Below are 17,516 nucleotides of genomic sequence, written 5' to 3'. Positions count from 1 at the left end.
TATTTTGGGCCATCCTTTTGATAAACATAATGTTGGTAACATTTGATTTCCTGCATGTAAATATCTGGCTTTAAACATCCAATTTTATGGCATTGGTAAACTTTGAACTTTGATTATTGTCAAACAACAATCGGCTCATTGCACCCTTACTCTGGAGCCTTTGTGCAAGCAAAACAGAATACTCTACCCACAAAAATGTTAATGATAAAAAGTTTCCCCAATTATTATAATATTTATTGCAGATGCGGCAATGCCGTAATCATTACAACTCATCACCAAATTGTGGCAACGTATCAAACTGAATGACAAACGCTTTGCCAGAAAGAAAGATACGATTTTCTTATTCATCGGGTAAGAACGCGGGGCCGTATACTCATTATGGATGCACAGTGAAAGGAGTGGGAAAAGAAAGGCAAGTAAATTCAGGGAAGATATGAGTGAGTTAAGGGGAAGGAGAGGAGAGAAGAGACCTACAAACAACTTTTGTGTTGATGTAAGAAATAGATGCCGCAATGATGTGGTGAGCTTGAGTACCCAACCAAATGTAATGAATGACATCCTGAAATCCTGTTAGCATGTATGCCACATATGTCTGTGCAATGTGCATATTCATCAAAAGTGTTCGCACTCGCACGCACACATACACACGCGCGCACACACACGCACACCTGTCCACCTGTTAAAACCATGACATACAAAACTAAAATGTGGTTCATTGGTATCCTTTGTATTGCAATCCTTACCTTTCTTGCTTTAATGCATATTCTAGCATCTTTATTCTTCTCACAAGATCCTTTTTGAGATTTTCCTGACCTTTCCTTTCTCCTTGTAAAAATGCTATCCGAGCCTGCAGGAAACAATTACAAATAAACGATAAAAAAGTTAGGCCTTATTGCATGAAAAGGATAGGACAAACCGTATAATTCCAAAGCCAATCGACAAGCTTCAACAAATGTTACGAGTTTTTATAGTGTTTTATAAAAGTAGCTCAAGGTGTAAGAGCTTCATTATTAGGGAAGTGGATACCATATCTACCAGCGCAGGAAGAAGCCTTTCAGAGGTTTACCAAAACGTTTTTAAACTTGGAGAGAGGCGTGAAAGCCGAGGGCAGAGATCAAGTCTCACGACTGTGCACAGCACACCCCAGGAGAAACTGCATGAAAGTGGAACCCTCGGCATGACTTACCAGGACCGGCATGATAGCCGAGAGGAATGCGCAACCTCCTCCGAACTGTTAAGCCTGGGTTCAAAAGTCAATCCAGCTATAAACCATCACTGATGTTTCGAATACACCATCCATCGGATGGACGTTAAAACGGGTGCCCAGTCTGCAGGCATCTGCTGGTAGACACTGAATATCCTTCGGTGTCCATTTGCAAAGAAGTGTAGGCAAGGTATTTCTGGCACCCTGAACAAATTAAAAATTCCTGCCCTTATGTGCAGAGGCAATGCATCAGCAGTACAGCCACAACTTACAAATTATGCAGCTCGCAGGCCAAATTCAGGACTGAATCAGTGTAATAATATCTACTCACTAAAAATGACAACAACTTGCAATAAAAGCAAACAAAAAGTGAACAATTTTCACAAGAAGCAACTTTGACAAGCAATTCTTGAAAACAAAAATAAGTTGTACAACAATTATTAGAAATACAAAGTGAAGAGAAAAATCAATACGTATTTCAGGGAAACTGAAAACTTTTGGTGAACATGAATGCAACCAATTCCTAAATAATTAAAAGCAAATTAACAAACTGAACTTTTACTCACTTTAAAAAAAAAAGGAAGTCAGGCCAAGGTGGCTTAAAGTATTGATAAATTTCCTTTTGCTGCTTAACAATATTCAAGATTGCCAATAAAACCTCAAAACAATCAAGTGATTTCTACAAACCACGACGGAAGCATTTGAGCAACTGCTCAATGTACAAAATTCAGTTATTCTTGCATGAATTTCCACCCAAACCTTTACTGCACATTACAAGTCAACACCAGACTCATTGGTAATGGTTTGATTATGACATGGATGAGTCATACCAAAGACGATACAAATGGAAGGTACTTCATCAGTTGATGCTCAGCATTTGGAGGATAAAGTACAGACAACCCCCAGTTGGGAAGGAGGAGATTTCTCCTCAATTGCCCCACTGACTATAGATAGAAAGATACATCACAAAGATGGTGTTGCAGACACAGAGAACTATCTGGAAAGTATCACTAGACTTGATTTTTGAGGTGTTACTCTTGAGGTTAAAAAATGAGTATATAAGAGGGACAGCGCAGGTAGGACGGTTTGGAGACAAAGTGAGAGAGGCGAGATTGAGATAGTTTGGACATGTGCACAAGAGGGAAGCGGAGTATATCAGGAGAAGGATGCTGAAGATAGAGCCGCCAGGAAGGAGGAGAAGAGGAAGGCCAAATAAGAGATTCATGGATGCGGTGAGGGCAGACATGCGGGTGGTTGGAGTGTCAATGGAAGATGTGGAGGATAGAGCGAAATGGAGACGGATGATCCGCTGTGGCGACCCTGAACGGGAAGAAGGAAGAAGGAAGAAGGAAGAAGGAAGAAGGAAGAAGGAAGAAGACTCTTGAGGTTAAAACTCTTTAAAAATTCTCGAATCCGGTATCGAATCTTCACCAAAATTGAATCAATTCGTCCTTGCCACACACCCAACCTGTCCACCAAGTTTCATCCGAATCCGTCCACAACCTTTTGAGATAATGTGCTGTACATCGGTTGAGCCCGATCTCTCAATGGTAAAGAATCACTTTAAAAAATTATCAGATCTGGATCCGGATTCGGATCTTCACCAAAATTGAATCAATTCTTCCTTGTCACACACCCATGTCCACCATGTTTCAGCCGAATCCGTCCACAACTTTTTGAGTGTCCTTCACATAAACAAACAAACAAACAAAGACAAACAGACAGGCAGGGGTGAAAACATAACCTCCTTCCACCTTCGGTTGCAGAGGTAAAAAGCAAATACTAGTTAAAATTGAAACATATCACAAAGATGATGCCACAATAAACCCCAAAAAATTAAAGCAAAGTATGCAAGTAGAAATTCCACAATTTTTGCATATTTGTAATAAATGGTGTCCCTTGTTGGACAAACTCTCAAAGGGGATTTAAACAAATACACACGGGAGTCTATTTCTAGTGAACGGAATGCAGAGTTCATTCGGAGAGCGCAGAGTTCGGCATGTACATTGCAATGCATATTTTGCAAATCAAAGTGCAGAGCAAAACTTATGTAATCCGATACACATGCAGATGCAGATTAAAGTCCACTGAGAATACCAATTTGAATAGGTACAAAAAGGTCTCAGTTGGTGACAATATGGCTGACAAATTCAGCCTGGGTTTCAGGTGGAATACTGGATCGGGACAATAATCCATCACCTTGACACTCTCCATGCAGGAAATTTTGTCACAGAGCACAATGGTCATGATGGGGACATTAATCTGGATGAACAATCTTCGAGAAAGAACGATTCCATAGTATCTTACACAAGTTTTAAGTGGTTGAACTGGTGAAGAGCAAATTTACAAATTCTCACCATGTTGGGGTGGGTAAATAGAGGCTTCTCTCCCCCCCCCCCCCCAACCAACACACCACTCACTCCCAAAATAAAATTATATTGGCTGATTCCACTTTTAGACATCAATATAATGCTTCAATGAAACACCACCACAGAAATGTGGACAAATAATAAAAACTAGAGCGGCCACTTATAAAAGCGAGCAGTTATGCCTGTTACTGAACGACACCCGTGTCAATGACGATACCATAATATTTCATCATTTTTAATCAAACAACATTTCTCATAGCTAGTTGATCCCATGAACTGCCACATAACTGCAAGCAGTGATTTCTACGTGGGCATTTACAAAGCTGCAAGTCACGAGGAATAAAGTTTGATAAGTACGACATCACAGTTCACACAATTTGGCAGCCATATTGGATTGACTGACAATGTTTAATTGACTGACAAAAAATTTTTTTCTCTGAAACCACTTCACCGATGTTTTAATTATCGAACTTTTATCACCATGGATACTCAATGATATTACTAAAGTTTCACATTGATTGGTTCAGCGGTTTGACAGAGGATGACTTTTATAGGTTTTAACTTCAATCCAATTCCACTGCCCGAACACGTGACATATGACGTTTTAGCGATCAAACTTTATTACCCTTGCTGAAGGGGAGGGTATTGCATTTGGGTCCGTTTGTTTACCTGTCTGTTTGTCGTTAGCACAGGAACACAATTTTTACCTCAAGGGACCTCTGTCCTTAGACCTCTTGACCACATTATCTAATCAGTTTATCTTTACACATCATCTAATATACAAATAGAAAAGTTCGTTCGTTTATGCATTCGGACCCTGCTAGAACCAGTGCAACCAAACTTTGCATGGTCTCCTCTTTCATCCAGAGGATGGTTGAGGGCTATGTTTGGATAAAACAAGGGAAAAATAAGTAAATAAATAAATAAATAAAAACCTATGTCATCACCATTGTTGTTTTAGTAATTTTGCTGTACGGAGTTAAAGGGCTAGCCCATATTTATTTACAACTAAAATTGCTGCCAGTCTATCAGTTGGCTTTGATCAGAACACAAAATAAAGTTAGGTGCAAGTGTACGCCATCATGTGCTGTGATTGTGCCACGTTCGAACAAAATCAGACCATGCATGTGTGACAAATAGTTGGGGACATGTTTAAGTAACAAAATGGCCACCAGTCAGCCATCTCGGATCTGATGTCAGAAACAAAATGATGTGCATATGTAAAGCTATCATTCATTATCTGTGTGCCAAGTTTGAACAACATCAGTAAATGCATGTCCAAGAAATGGTTGAGGACGAGTTCGATACCGGGTTGCTGTTTTTAGCAGCGTCTCATGTAGCGAACGCTGCTCTAAGAGAGCTCGGCCTTGTTGTTGTTCTTCTTCTTGTGAAGACAAACCCTTTAGGACTCGGCTCTTTTATATACAGGATCCGGATCTCCTTAAATACTCAACACCTGTACACATCCTCGCATTGAGGGTGCCTTTTGAGAGCATCTATCATGAACTTTTAAATATATTCGGACATTTGCTTTTAAGTTTCGAAAAGTTCACGTTACTATTTAAAGATTATTGCATTTAATATATTGTAATTTCGTAAATACACTACTTTCTCGTCATGAACGAAGATCGTCCATGACGGACGTGACGTGACGAAATATCGGAAGTTGTTGTTTTTTTTAATTCTTCTTCCTCTTCTTGTTCTTCTTCTGGTGAAGACAAAACCTTTAGGACACGGCTCTTGGACACATTTGTCCTTGTTTTGTATGGTTGTACACCATCATGTGTTGTCTTTTGCCAAGTACGAATAAAAATTGGTCAATACATGTCTGAGATATGGTTGTGGATGCACACACACGCATGGACACGAAAATCGAGACCAAATCCAAAAGCTCCCATTTTGGACCAAGTCCAAAGGGGGCTAAAAACTGACCCACATCTTCTTCTTCTTCTTTCGGCTGCTCCCGTTAGGGGTCGCCACAGCGGATCATCCGTATGATCCGCATAGGGATTTGGCACATGTTTTACGCCGGATGCCCTTCCTGACGCAACCCTGGTCGCCTCTTACGACACAGGGATATGGTACACCTATTTTAACTGGGGTATACACCGGCCCAGTATACTGGTACTCATTTCGCCGACCTCGGAAGGATGACAGGCTGAGTCAACCCCCTGGTGTATGAATTCAGTGGCCCAACGGGGCTTGAACTCAGGACCTTTTGGATCCCAAGCCGCTGCCCGAACCACTGCGCCAACACCAGGCTTAAAAACTGACCCACATATAACCAGATAATTGTCCTTCAGGCCAATACACTGCATGGCTTTTTATTAATTCTGGAAGCAATCCAGCAATATGTAAAGCAAAGATCATATTTTGAGGTTGTTGAGATTTATCTACAACACAAATGTAATTAATATAGTCTTTACACATGCACCTGTTATTAAAAAGATTGCTCTACACAGGTTTATGATAACACCTCAAAGTTCAGGCCTCAAGTGAGTATGCTGCTTATATTATACTCTGCCTCGATTTTCCCCAGGAGCGATCAAGTAATACGTTTTGGGAATATCGGTAATTCATAGGAAACACAAAGGCCAACATTCCCCAATTTGTCATGCAGGAAATATTTAAATATATATATTTCATTGAATTTCACCAGGTAACATCGAGCACTGCAGCCATTATGTATACTTGTACCAAGTTTGACTTCGATCCCTTCAGCAATTCTTAACTTAATAAGTTATCGCGGAAACGAAAACCCATCACGGAAGGATGGACAACCCAAAAACATAATGGCTCCGGCGACTTTGTCAGCATAAAAAAAAATTTAAAAAGAAGAAACTCGTCCTCCAGTTCTGTGAAGTCGTGTCCGACTTTTGTTGAAATTCATGATCAAGTTTCTCCAAACATCCCCATTCTGCGCCGGTTCACAAAGCTCTGGCAGAGACAACTTGATTGCAGCCTACCCCATCCATCCAGCACATACACAAGGTCTGCCTCTTCCTCTTCTTCCCTCAACCATAATCGAGCATGGTTTATTTCTCCAGACTAAGGTTTTCTGCACGCATGAAGCATCCAAAGTAAGAGTTTCTGTTTGAGCATCAGCACTTCTGTCAATAACAACAATAATAATAACTAGAACTGCCACTTAAAACTGCTGGCAGTGATGACCAGGTACCCAGACGTCCGCCTTTGATACAATGTGAGACTTAAATGATAGTTGCAAAGTTTTGCGTCAATCGGATAAGTGGTTCCAGAGAAAACATTATTTAATATAATTCTTGAATCCAACATGGCTGCCAAACCATGTGACCTATCAATTAGAAATTAACAAACTTATATTCACTACTCGTGTGCAATACGTATGTGAAGTTTCCCCTTGATCTGATCAGCAGTTCTGGAGAAGATGTTTGAAAGTTTTTGGGGTAAATTCAACATGGCCACCAAACCATGTGACCTATCAATTAGAAATTAAACTTGTGAATGGATGTCTTGGGGAAAGTGTATGTGAATTTTTGCCTCAATCTGTCTGGCCATTCTGGAGAAGAAGATTTTAAAAATTTATTAATTTTCAATCCAAGATGGCTGACGAACCATATGACCTATGACATCATAAATTTATATCCTGCCTCCAATCCCGAGGTGGAATAGGTGTGTGAAGTTTCGTGTTTATCGGATAAGGTGCGTTTTTCTATCAAAGATGGCCGCCAAACCCTGCGACTTGTGGCATCATAATTTTTACTATGAATGCAGACATGATGGCGGATGATAGTTGCAAATTTTTGCTTCGATAGGTTGTGCGATTCCAGAGAAAACATTATTTAATATTTTTCTTGAATCCAACATGGCTGCCAAACCACGTGATCTATCAACTACAAATTAACAAACTTATATTCCCTACTCGTGGGCAATACGTTTGTGAAGTTTCCCCTTGATCTGACAAGCCGTTCTGGAGAAGATGATGTTTGAAGGTTTAGGGTAAATTCAAGATGGCCACCAAACCATGTGACCCATCAATAAGAAATTAACAAACTTGTAAAAGGACCTCATGGGGAATGTGTGTGTAAAGTTTGGCCTCAATCTGTCTGGCCGTTCTGGAGAAGATTTTTTTTAAAACATTTTTCAAAACAAGATGGCTGCCGAACCAAGTGACCTATGATGTCATAATATATTTTTTCTACGGTGAGTTGTTGTGTGGATGAGGCTCAATAAATTTCGGATTTTTCCTATGCAGCATTGTACCTAACGGATTTTGACCGGCACACCTCGACCTATGACGTCAGGAAAAATCACCCGTGTTCCCCATGAGGAGCTTATTCAAATGGATGAAGCGAAATTTTATTTCCATTGCACCGTTTCAGAGATACAGAGGTCCAAAGTTTATCAGTTTTCTCAAGATGGCGCCCATACCATGTGACCTATAATGTCACAATTACCAATTAAGTTTGGTATCAAAAAAGATGCATACTATGGTGAAAATTTCATGTCGATCGGACTTACTGTTGCTGGGAAAATGATTTTTAAAGTGAAATAGCCTGCAAATTGCTGGCGGAAGAAAAAAAAGAAATAAACAGAGGAATAACAATAGGTGACCCAGTCCATTTGACTGGGTACCCTCATAATAATAATAACAATAATTTATATATATATATATATATATATATATATATATATATATATATATATATATAATATATACATATAACTCGAAGGGCACTCGGTAGAGCACATACCTCCGCCATGTAATGCCTGATCCACGACAACATATTGTTACGGCTGTGGAAATTCGCAGAACACCATGTAGGTCCTTAATTCAGTTATGCCGATAAGTCCGTGTTCAGTTAGATTTCCCCACCATTGTCAAATGGGGTTATTCGTGTCACCTGGGCTGTGATCTTTGAGTTAGCCGTTTTTCTTTTCCTATCGTTATTTTGGACCAACCACAACACCAACCACCAACCACCCTCTCTGCAACCGCATCTCCCCCAATAGACCAACCCAAATTACATCGCCTCACCTTCATCCCCAAAGCGATGCAATCTTTGCACCAGCCCCGGCGAGTCCGCATCGAACGGCATCGCTGCAGGCACACGCGGGGGTTTGCTCGCCGCGCAAGTCGGTGATCTCGAGCACGTCCGCTCTCCCTTCGGTGTTGGTGATTTCTCCCACTCCAAGCTTCGCCTCCGAGATTCGGATCAAAAAAGAGAAAGGGGCGGAGCCAGCGGGGGGTCGAAGGTTGGAGAGCGAAGGTCAAAATCTCGTCTCTCGGGCCCTATAAAAGGGCGAGCAGAACGCCAAGCGCGGTCAGTCTGGAGAGGTTGAGGAGCCGCGTGGAAGTCTGGAGTCTGGAGCCCGAAGCCTGCAGTATCTGGAGAAGCTGAGGAGAGCAGAGGAGGCGTGAACTGCGAGCGCAGCTAAGCCTGCTGTGCCACGCGGAGCTGCGTGTTCGTGTGGGAGCCGGAGAGAGCTCGCCAACCAGCACCGAACGGTCTGAGGTGATCGGGCTCCGGAACGGTCCGAGCATTGCTGAGGGACGAATGGGTTCTTAAAGAGAGCATCAACTCAAAAAGAGCGAAGACCCGTTCGTTCCTCTCAGGCGTTGCCGAATCACCAGGCCGCGGCCGAGCCACGGTTACGCGAGCTGCCGTGGGGAGGGAGTGTCATGGGTCGCCCCAGCGAGGAAGGTAACCGACACTGCCTCGCGGAGCCTCTGCGGTCTACACAGCTACGTGCAATAAAGACCCAAAGAGGTCCAGTCTGCCCTCATCTGTCCTAGAGGTTTTCTTTGCTTTCAAATGAACGTTGTGGCACCGAGTCCAATAAGTAGAACCTGTATAAGTAAATGTACATAATAGATAAACGGTGTTAGCACTTTCTTTTGCATTGTGTTTGGCTGTATAATTGCATGCGTGCTTCCCCGATTCATTGCATGACTGCTTACGTGTTGTTTGTAATAAATGTGCTTCTTTAAATGTGAACCTGCTCGTTACGTCTTTTCCTTGAATGAGCTGCCATCTTGCATGTCGGAATAATAGTGGGCTTTTAAATAGCCGATAATAGAATCGGGTCCAGCGAGGCCTCGGGATAATACCCCGCTCGGTTATCCCAAAACGGAGCGAGCTGCGTAAGCGGCTCGTGTCCAAGCAGGCCTCGCTGAGGTACAATCTCTCGGTAATCTACCCGCGCGAATAACTAGGTATATCGACAATTCGGCGATTGACCCTGTAGCGTGGGTGGAGTGCGGACAAGGTTGTGGTTTGCTTGGAGCACACCAGTGACTGGTTTTCGGCGTTGCTCCGGAAAGTCGCGACTGAATTGTCCGTTCGGTGGGCGAAGCGACCGCGATTGGTTAGACGTGGTCGTTCGCACGCCGGCGGGCACGAATTCGTAACACTGGTGTCCGCGAGTGAGATTCGAATCCATCCCACCTCCAAGCAAATTAACGGGAACCGAATCAAGGGTGTGTGAGGCGACCCTCCGGTTCCATCAAATTACGAGCATTTAAATAGTTCCGATACGAAAGATGGCAGTTCAAGGCGAACAGGGGCAGGATGAGAAATAGAATTGGAAATGATAGAATCCATGTAGCAGGACATTAACATGCAGGCTGAACATCCCCCACAAACGAACCCAGAGTCCGAAATGGGCGCAGCGGCCGCGGCTTTTGACAGCTCCCCTTACCTCCTCCGTCAAATTCCCTCCCCTGTCCCCAGCAAAACCGCACACCATAATGGCGGATCGCTTCAGCTGAGTTCGCTTGAGATGAAACAACTAATGGAGGCGATACAAGAGATGATAAACGATATGCGAACCCAACGGGGTGAAACGCAGCATATGGGGCAAGGCCTGCAGATGGGCATAATGGCGCCTGCACGTGGCGATATACGGGCAGTGGAGCACAAAAAGGCGACACCACGTGGCGGAGACTCCGAACCAACGAGAGGGAGTGCAACGGCTGGCAGGCCCGCGATAACGACGGGCGAGGTCGTAATTAATGGGAAGACCGAAACGTGTAAGAGGAGACACGAGGTGACGACGTTCGAAAAATTTAAAAAAAGAAAGCAAGGTTGAAGTACACGGAGATAGTGAAGGAAGAACGAATGAAACGGGAAAAGGAGATCGGCCAATTGAAGGAAACTATGAGATTGGAGAATGAAGAGCGTGAGGGGCAGGGGGTGAAAGAAATTATAAAAGAAAGCAAGGTTGAAGTAAGCAGAGATAGTGAAGGAAGAACGAATGAAACAGGAAAATATCGGCCAATTGAAAGAAATAAGGAGATTGGAGAATGAAGAACATGAGAGACGGTGGGGTAGAAAACAAAAACAATACGAGTATGAAATAAATCAACTCACTGAGAGAGCAAAGCTGGAGTCCACAGAGATGGAAAAGCTCCGGAAAAATAACGAACAGCTAAGGGGGCTCAGAGAGGAAGAACGACTCAAATGGGAAGGAAAATGGAGCCAGGAAGAAACGGAAATAATGAACAAGGAAATAAAATGTATAGACGCGGGAGATAGAAAAACCAGAGGAGAGACTAAATATAAAGACGGGGTTAAAGACGAGCACACACACATGGAGGTAGTGAAGGACAATGAAGGGGAGCTCGGGGAATGTGTCGTGACCCGGTGCAAGCAGCCGGATAGCCTCCTTATGGAACGAGGGGAGGGAATATTCCCCCTTGAAGCGGATCTCGACCAGGTGGGTCCGGTCGAGCCTTGCGAGGTAGAGGGGGCGAGTGCTGTTGACGGGTGCACACGGAGCTTGGAGGGTGTGAAGGCCCCGGAACCCCTTGTGGAACAAATCCCCAGTGTGGTCGGCCCGGTATGTGTGTACACGAGTGTGGCGAAATGTGTGCTGAAAAGCAAGTATAGTGTGGGTGAAAGGCGTTGTATGAAAGAGACCGCGTGTGTGAGTAAAATGGTGTGCGTGGTTGCGAGTGTGCCAAAACGCATGCTTCCCAGCACGCCGTGTGTGGATGAAGCACCGTGTGTGAGTGGAACCACGTGTGCGAGGGAAATGGCATGCATGAGAGAAACCGTGTGTGTGAGGTCGCTGTATGAGAGGGATATGGCGGTTGGCATGCGCGAACATGCAACCACATGTCCCGGTGTGAATGTCATGTCGAGGTGTGTGAGCGTCGTGGCACGTGGGAATGCGTGCGCGAGAGTGCGATGACGACAGCACCAGACGGAGGACAAAGGCCGAGTAGCGGCCGTAGCTGATTTGGGGACCGTGCCGGGTTTGCACGGCAGCGCGTGCAGGGTCCGTGCTGTGCGAAGCATGAGGCCGCCACGTGCGCGCTTGCGCGAGTGAAACTCGGTCCGGAAACGCCGCGGTGGATTCGAGCCGACCCCACAGACGGACAGAAGGAAGGCTGGATAATGGATTTGGACCGGATGGGTTATCCACGGGAGCATGATTGTAAAGCTCCGACGAGCAGAGCACATGTGTTCGCGTGGGGAACCCCTCGAAACGCGAGGCTTGCTTGGGATGCGCAGGGTGACGTTGTGGCTGCATGGTTGGAATCCGGCAAAGGAAAATCCCTGCCGGATAGTACCGTCCGAGGAGGGACGAGGTGCCCGAAGCGCGAGCAGCTGCCACAAAGTCACGGGGAGAAAGCGCAGGTTGCGAGTAGCCGTGCTGGTGCACGCATAACAAAAAAAAAGAAAAAAAAGCAAGCCTCGCTTCGGGTGAACAGGATTCTCTGGTCAGAGGGTGAAAGATCCCGCTGCCCCGGGCACAGGACACAACCTAGGGGGATTCCCTGGTCAGAGGCACTAGTTAGGGGGATGGGTTAGTGTTAGTTAGACCGGCTCCATGGGGCAGGGATAAGTCCTCATGGAGCCCGTGGAATGGATTCGTTAGAGGGATTTTAGGTCAGATTTAGGATGGGAAATGGAAAATGATTATTTTGACGACAGTGACAGACTTTGGATGTGAAGTGGGGACGTAGCTGAGCTACGTAGTGTTAAAAGGAACGTGCTATATTTTAAGGGATGACGAGGAGCACGAGATAGTTATGGGATTTAGTGAGTAGAATGGCAGTGACCAGCGATGAAATGGAGTGAAATGGAAACAGGTTGAATGAGTGAGGCCAGCGAGTCTGGGTGTATGGAGTGAATGTGGAATGCATGGTGCGATGAGTGATTGGGAGGAGGAGCGATTCCCACCCAAGGGACCCCGGGGTCAGTGTAAAGTGAGTTAGGGGGTTAGTCAAATTGACAAACTGGAGGTCGTTTTGCTGTTGGTGGAAAGGTAGGCTCGAAACCCATTTGGAGGGGTGCAGGAGCCTTGTTGACGGCTGGGAGCGTGGCTGCGAACGGCGAGTATCGCTTAGTGGGTACCCCGGGCACAGGGCTTGTCGGCCGTGGTAGCCCAAGGGTCCATGGGGGGGGCGGGATATTGTAGTGGGCACGGGTGGGCCCGCATGATGCAGGACCCGTAGCGCCAGAATGCCACGGGGGCAGTGCACTGGGCACGGGCGACCCTCGGAAAGGGACCCGGGGCGCCAACACGCCACGTGGGCATCGAGGGGGAGTAGCCGAGGAGGGCACTCCCCAGTTTTTAGGGAGCTGGTAGGCTCGGAGACAGTTGCAGGACCCGGGGGTGCCATAGCTGGAGAATCGGCAGAGGGTAGTTCCTGCCAAGGAAGCCACGCGTCCCAGCCACGAGACCGTGCGAGGGCACGAGGGAAAATTCGAGAGCGAGGCCCGAAATTGTGAGGCCACCAACACAGGCGACGGGAATCTTGGTTTGTAGAACCAGCAGTTTAAGCGAGAGGCGCTTTTGGAAAGCCCCGGGGTAGTTTAAAGTTAATAAATGTTAGGGTAGTTAGGAAGTGTACCCCTCCGCACCATCCATCCCTTCGCTCGTTGTGGGCCGCTGGACTCACCGTGGTAAAGTAGATCGCTGAAATATGAGGAGTTCATTCTGAGGCTTCATTGGGCCTCGACACAGGACACAAGCTATCCCTTATTCCCCTCCAGGAAGGGAACGTAGGGGTTGGGAGTAGGCTAGGAGACAGGATAGGTTAGCCAGACAGAGACTATAAAGGCGGTTCGGGAGACAAATTTATAGGGGAAATAAATTTTTTTTTTTTAAAGTTGGGGCTAAATTTGTTTTGCAAACTAAGGGGGTGGGTATGGACAGAGACAGGCAAAGGTGATAGGTTGGGAGGGAGACAGTAGGGTAGGTCCGGGCCCGCCTTCCGAGTGGCCAGCACCACCGCACTCCCTCCACACACCTGCTACAAGGCCTGTGCCAGTCATTTCACTACAAGGCTTGTGCCAGGTCAGTTCACCTGCCTGCTGTTTTCACTACAAGGCCTGTGCCAGTCAGTTCACCTGCCTGATGTTTTTACTACAAGGCCTGTGCCAGTCAGTTCACCTGCCTGCTGTTTTTACTACAAGGCCTGTGCCGGTCAGTTCACCTGCCTGCTGTTTTTACTACAAGGCCTGTGCTGGTCAGCTTCACCACCGGCCTGTTTTGCTACAACGGCCTTGTCTTGCCTTGCCATGCCATGCCTTGTCTGCCTGCCTTTGCCTTGCCCAATGCCTGCAAGCCTTTGTTTGCATTTACCCCATTTCTGTCCATTACCATGTGCCTCAGGATCATCGCGCGAGCTGCAGGGACTGCCCTGTAGGCAGCCGCACCACGGGACTGTAATGGCAGCTCATGTAACCGTGTTGTCCATCCATCCATCCATCCGCTCAGTTGCTTGTGTTTGCTTGTGGCAGTGCCCATTCACTGTTCTGCAGGGACTGTCTTGTAGGCAGCCGCACACGGAGACTGCATTTGTGCAGCCCGTGCACCGTTTGTGTTCACTGCGCTCATTCAAGGGGGAGGCCTAGGACTGCATTGGTGCAGCCGGCCACAATCCCTGTCACCTGCATTTGTTTCATGAGCCAGAGACTGCGTGTGAGCAGCCTGGCTCCCTGCTTGAAGAATGGCCTGTGGGATGGCGCATAGCCGCCGGGTTTGGGTGAGTTGCCTTCAGCAGCTGAAGACTTGAAAAGGTTTTTGTGACAGACAACGGGGCCTTTTGAACAGGCCCCAAAGACATCCGACCTTCAGCTGCAGGGGCGCTCACCCTCACAAAATACCGCTGACTTTGCTCTCTGCCCTTTTTCCCCACAGTCCATCAGTCCTGGGCCATGGTTTTGTGTACAATGTATAAGGTTAAGTTAAGGGTAAAATTATAAACGAGTTGCTTCCCCCTGCATGTGTGTGTCAGAGCGCTGGCAATTTATTTGAGTCGTCTGCATGAGTGGGTTTGTTTAGTTAGTTACTCAGCCCGTAGGTTATTTATTTTTGGGACACGAATACATTAAATGTCGCACTCAGGGACCCGAAGATAAAACGTACTTGGGGAAACTCACACATGATGGCACCCGAAAATGACGACTCGGGACGAGTCTGTAAAAAGGGGAGGGGGTAGTGTTACGGCTGTGGCAATTCGCAGAACACCATATAGGTCCTCAGTTCAGTTATGCCGATAAGTCCGTGTTCAGTTAGATTTCCCACCGTTGTCTAATGAGCTTTATTCGTGTCATCCAGGCTGTGATCTTTGAGTTAGCCGTTTTTATTTTGCTATCGTTATTTTGGACTAACCACAACACCAACCACCAACCACCCTCTCCGCAACACCAACCACCAACCACCTTCTCCACCACGCCAACCACCAACCACCTTCTCCACCACGCCAACTACCAGCCACCCTCTCCACAACCGCCTTCACAATGGCGACATCTCCTCACCATCTCCCAAACCGCATCTCCCCCAATAGAGCAACCCGAATAACATTGCCTCACCTTCATCCCCGAAGCGACGCCATCTTTGCACCAGCCGCGGCGAGTCCACATCGAACGGCATCGCTGCAGGCACACGCGGGGGTTTGCTCGTCGCGCAAGTCAGTGATCTCGAGCACGTCCACTCTCCCTTCAGCGTTGGTGATTTCTACCACGTACGCTCGCTCCAAGCTTAGCCTCCGAGATTCGGATCAAAAGAGAGAAAGGGGCGAAGCAAGCGGGGGGTCGAAGGTCGGAGAGCGGAGGTCAAAATCTCGTCTCTCGGGCCCTATAAAAGGGCGAGCGGAATGCCAAGCGTGGTCAGTGTGGAGAGGTCGAGGATCCGCGTGGAAGTCTGTAGTCCGAAACCTGCAGTAGCTGGAGAAGCTGAGGAGAGGGGAGGAGGCGCAAACTGGGAGCGCAGCTAAGCCTGCTGTGCTGCGCGGAGCTGCGTGTTCGTGTGGGAGCCGGAGAGAGCTCGCCAACCAGCACCGAACGGTCTGAGGTGATCGGGCTCCGGAGCGGTCTGAGCATCGTTGAGGGACGAACGGGTTCTTAAAGAGAGCATCAACTCAAAAAGAGCGAAGACCCGTTCGTTCCTCTCAGGCGTTGTCGGCTGGGGCCCGAATCACCAGGCCGCGGCCGAGCCGCGGTTACGCTAGCTGCCGTGGGGAGGGAGGTCGTGGGTCGCCCCAGCGAGGAAGGTAACCTGCGCGGCCTCGCAGAGCCTATGCGGTCTACACAGCTCCGTGCAATAAAGACCCAAAGAGGTCTAGTCTGCCCCTCATCTGTCCTGTGGCTTTTCTTTGCTTTTGAATGAACGTTGTGGCACCGAGTCCAATAAGTAGAACCTGTATAAGTAAATGTACATAATAGATAAACGGTGTTAGCTCTTTCTTTTGCATTGTGTTTGGCTGTATAATTGCATGCATGCTTCCCCTATTCATTGCATGACTGCTTACGTGCTTATGTGCGTTTGTAATAAATGTGCTTCTTTAAATGTGAACCTGCTCGTTACGTCTTTTCCTTGATCGAGCTGCCATCTTGCATATCGGAATAATAGTGGGCTTTTAAATAGCCAATAATAGAATTGGGTCCAGCGAGTCCTCGCGATAATACCCCGCTCGGTTATCTCAAAACGGAGCGAGCTGCGTAAGCGGCTCGTGTCCAAGCAGGCCTCGCTGAGGTACAATCTCTCGGTAATCTACCCGCGCGAATAATTAGGTATATCGACAATTCGGCGATTGACCCTGTAGCGCGCGGGTGGAGTACGGACAAGGTTGTGGTGTGCTTGGAGCACACCCGTGACTGGTTTTCGGCGTTGTTCCGGAAAGTCGTGACTGAATTGTCCGTTCGGTGGGCGAAGCGACCGCTATTAGTTAGACGCGGTCGTTCGCACGCCAGCGGGCACGAATTCGTAACAATATTGTTACGAATCTGGAAGCCATTGCACACAGACAGACAGCGGTCCACGTAGCTCAGTTATTTTGATAAGTAGGTGTTTATAGTTAGGGTCCCGTCCCTTATGTCTCATGGGAATTTCATGTGTGCGCTGCAGGTTTATTTTTAGTCAGGGTTTTTGCAATACAAATCGAGCCTCCAGCCAACATAAACCATCACTCCTTCACTTCGCACATCACGCCATTACACACGGTTGTCCAGCCACATACGTGGGCAGAGATTTCCATCGCCTCAGATCGAGACTCCGCCCAGAAAGGCAGGGGCGTGCCCCTTGTCCAATCACGCGCAGAGGGTGACTTTCCCATGACACCCCGGCCAATGAGGCTTGAGATTGCCACAGAGGGCGACTTTCCCACGACACCCCGGCCAATGAGGGTTGAGATGCCTCAGATGGCGATTTTCTCACCCCACACAAGAAATGAATAAAGGAATGCCAGGCTCCAGAGCGCTGGTCTTGGGGGTCGCGGTTCTTGGTGCTGGCTGGTTCGTCTGGTCCTGGGTCATCGTCATCTCTGGTCTTCTCCTTGGTCTTGGTTTGTTGGTGCGTGGCTGGTTGGAGAGCGCGGTCCCTGGTGCGGCGACGAATTTGTGGGTTTGAGTCCCCCCCCCCACGAACCAGCTCGTCTCGACCAGACCGCACGAGGCGGAAAGATGCTCAACCGGCCCCATTTATTGTGTGTGCGTGCGTGTGTGTGT

General features: G+C 47.1%; 1 protein-coding gene across 6 annotated transcripts in view; it reads right to left on the bottom strand.

Moving 5' to 3' along the window:
* STRN3 (striatin 3) overlaps positions 1–17,516 on the bottom strand; it is a 180,959-nt gene that overhangs the window by 137,309 nt on the left and 26,134 nt on the right. For all 6 annotated transcript variants that reach the window (XM_085888843.1, XM_085888844.1, XM_085888845.1 and 3 more), the window contains one exon: positions 744–847. In XM_085888843.1, coding sequence (XP_085744969.1) covers positions 744–847 — 104 coding nt within the window. The remainder of the gene's footprint in view (positions 1–743; positions 848–17,516) is intronic.

Source organism: Eptatretus burgeri, chromosome 7 (assembly GCF_056783735.1).
Source record: "Eptatretus burgeri isolate ZD-2024b chromosome 7, Ebu_testis_v1, whole genome shotgun sequence".
NCBI lineage: Eukaryota > Metazoa > Chordata > Myxini > Myxiniformes > Myxinidae > Eptatretus > Eptatretus burgeri.
Note: the sequence above shows the minus strand (reverse complement) of the source record. Positions and strands in the feature narration are given on the sequence as shown.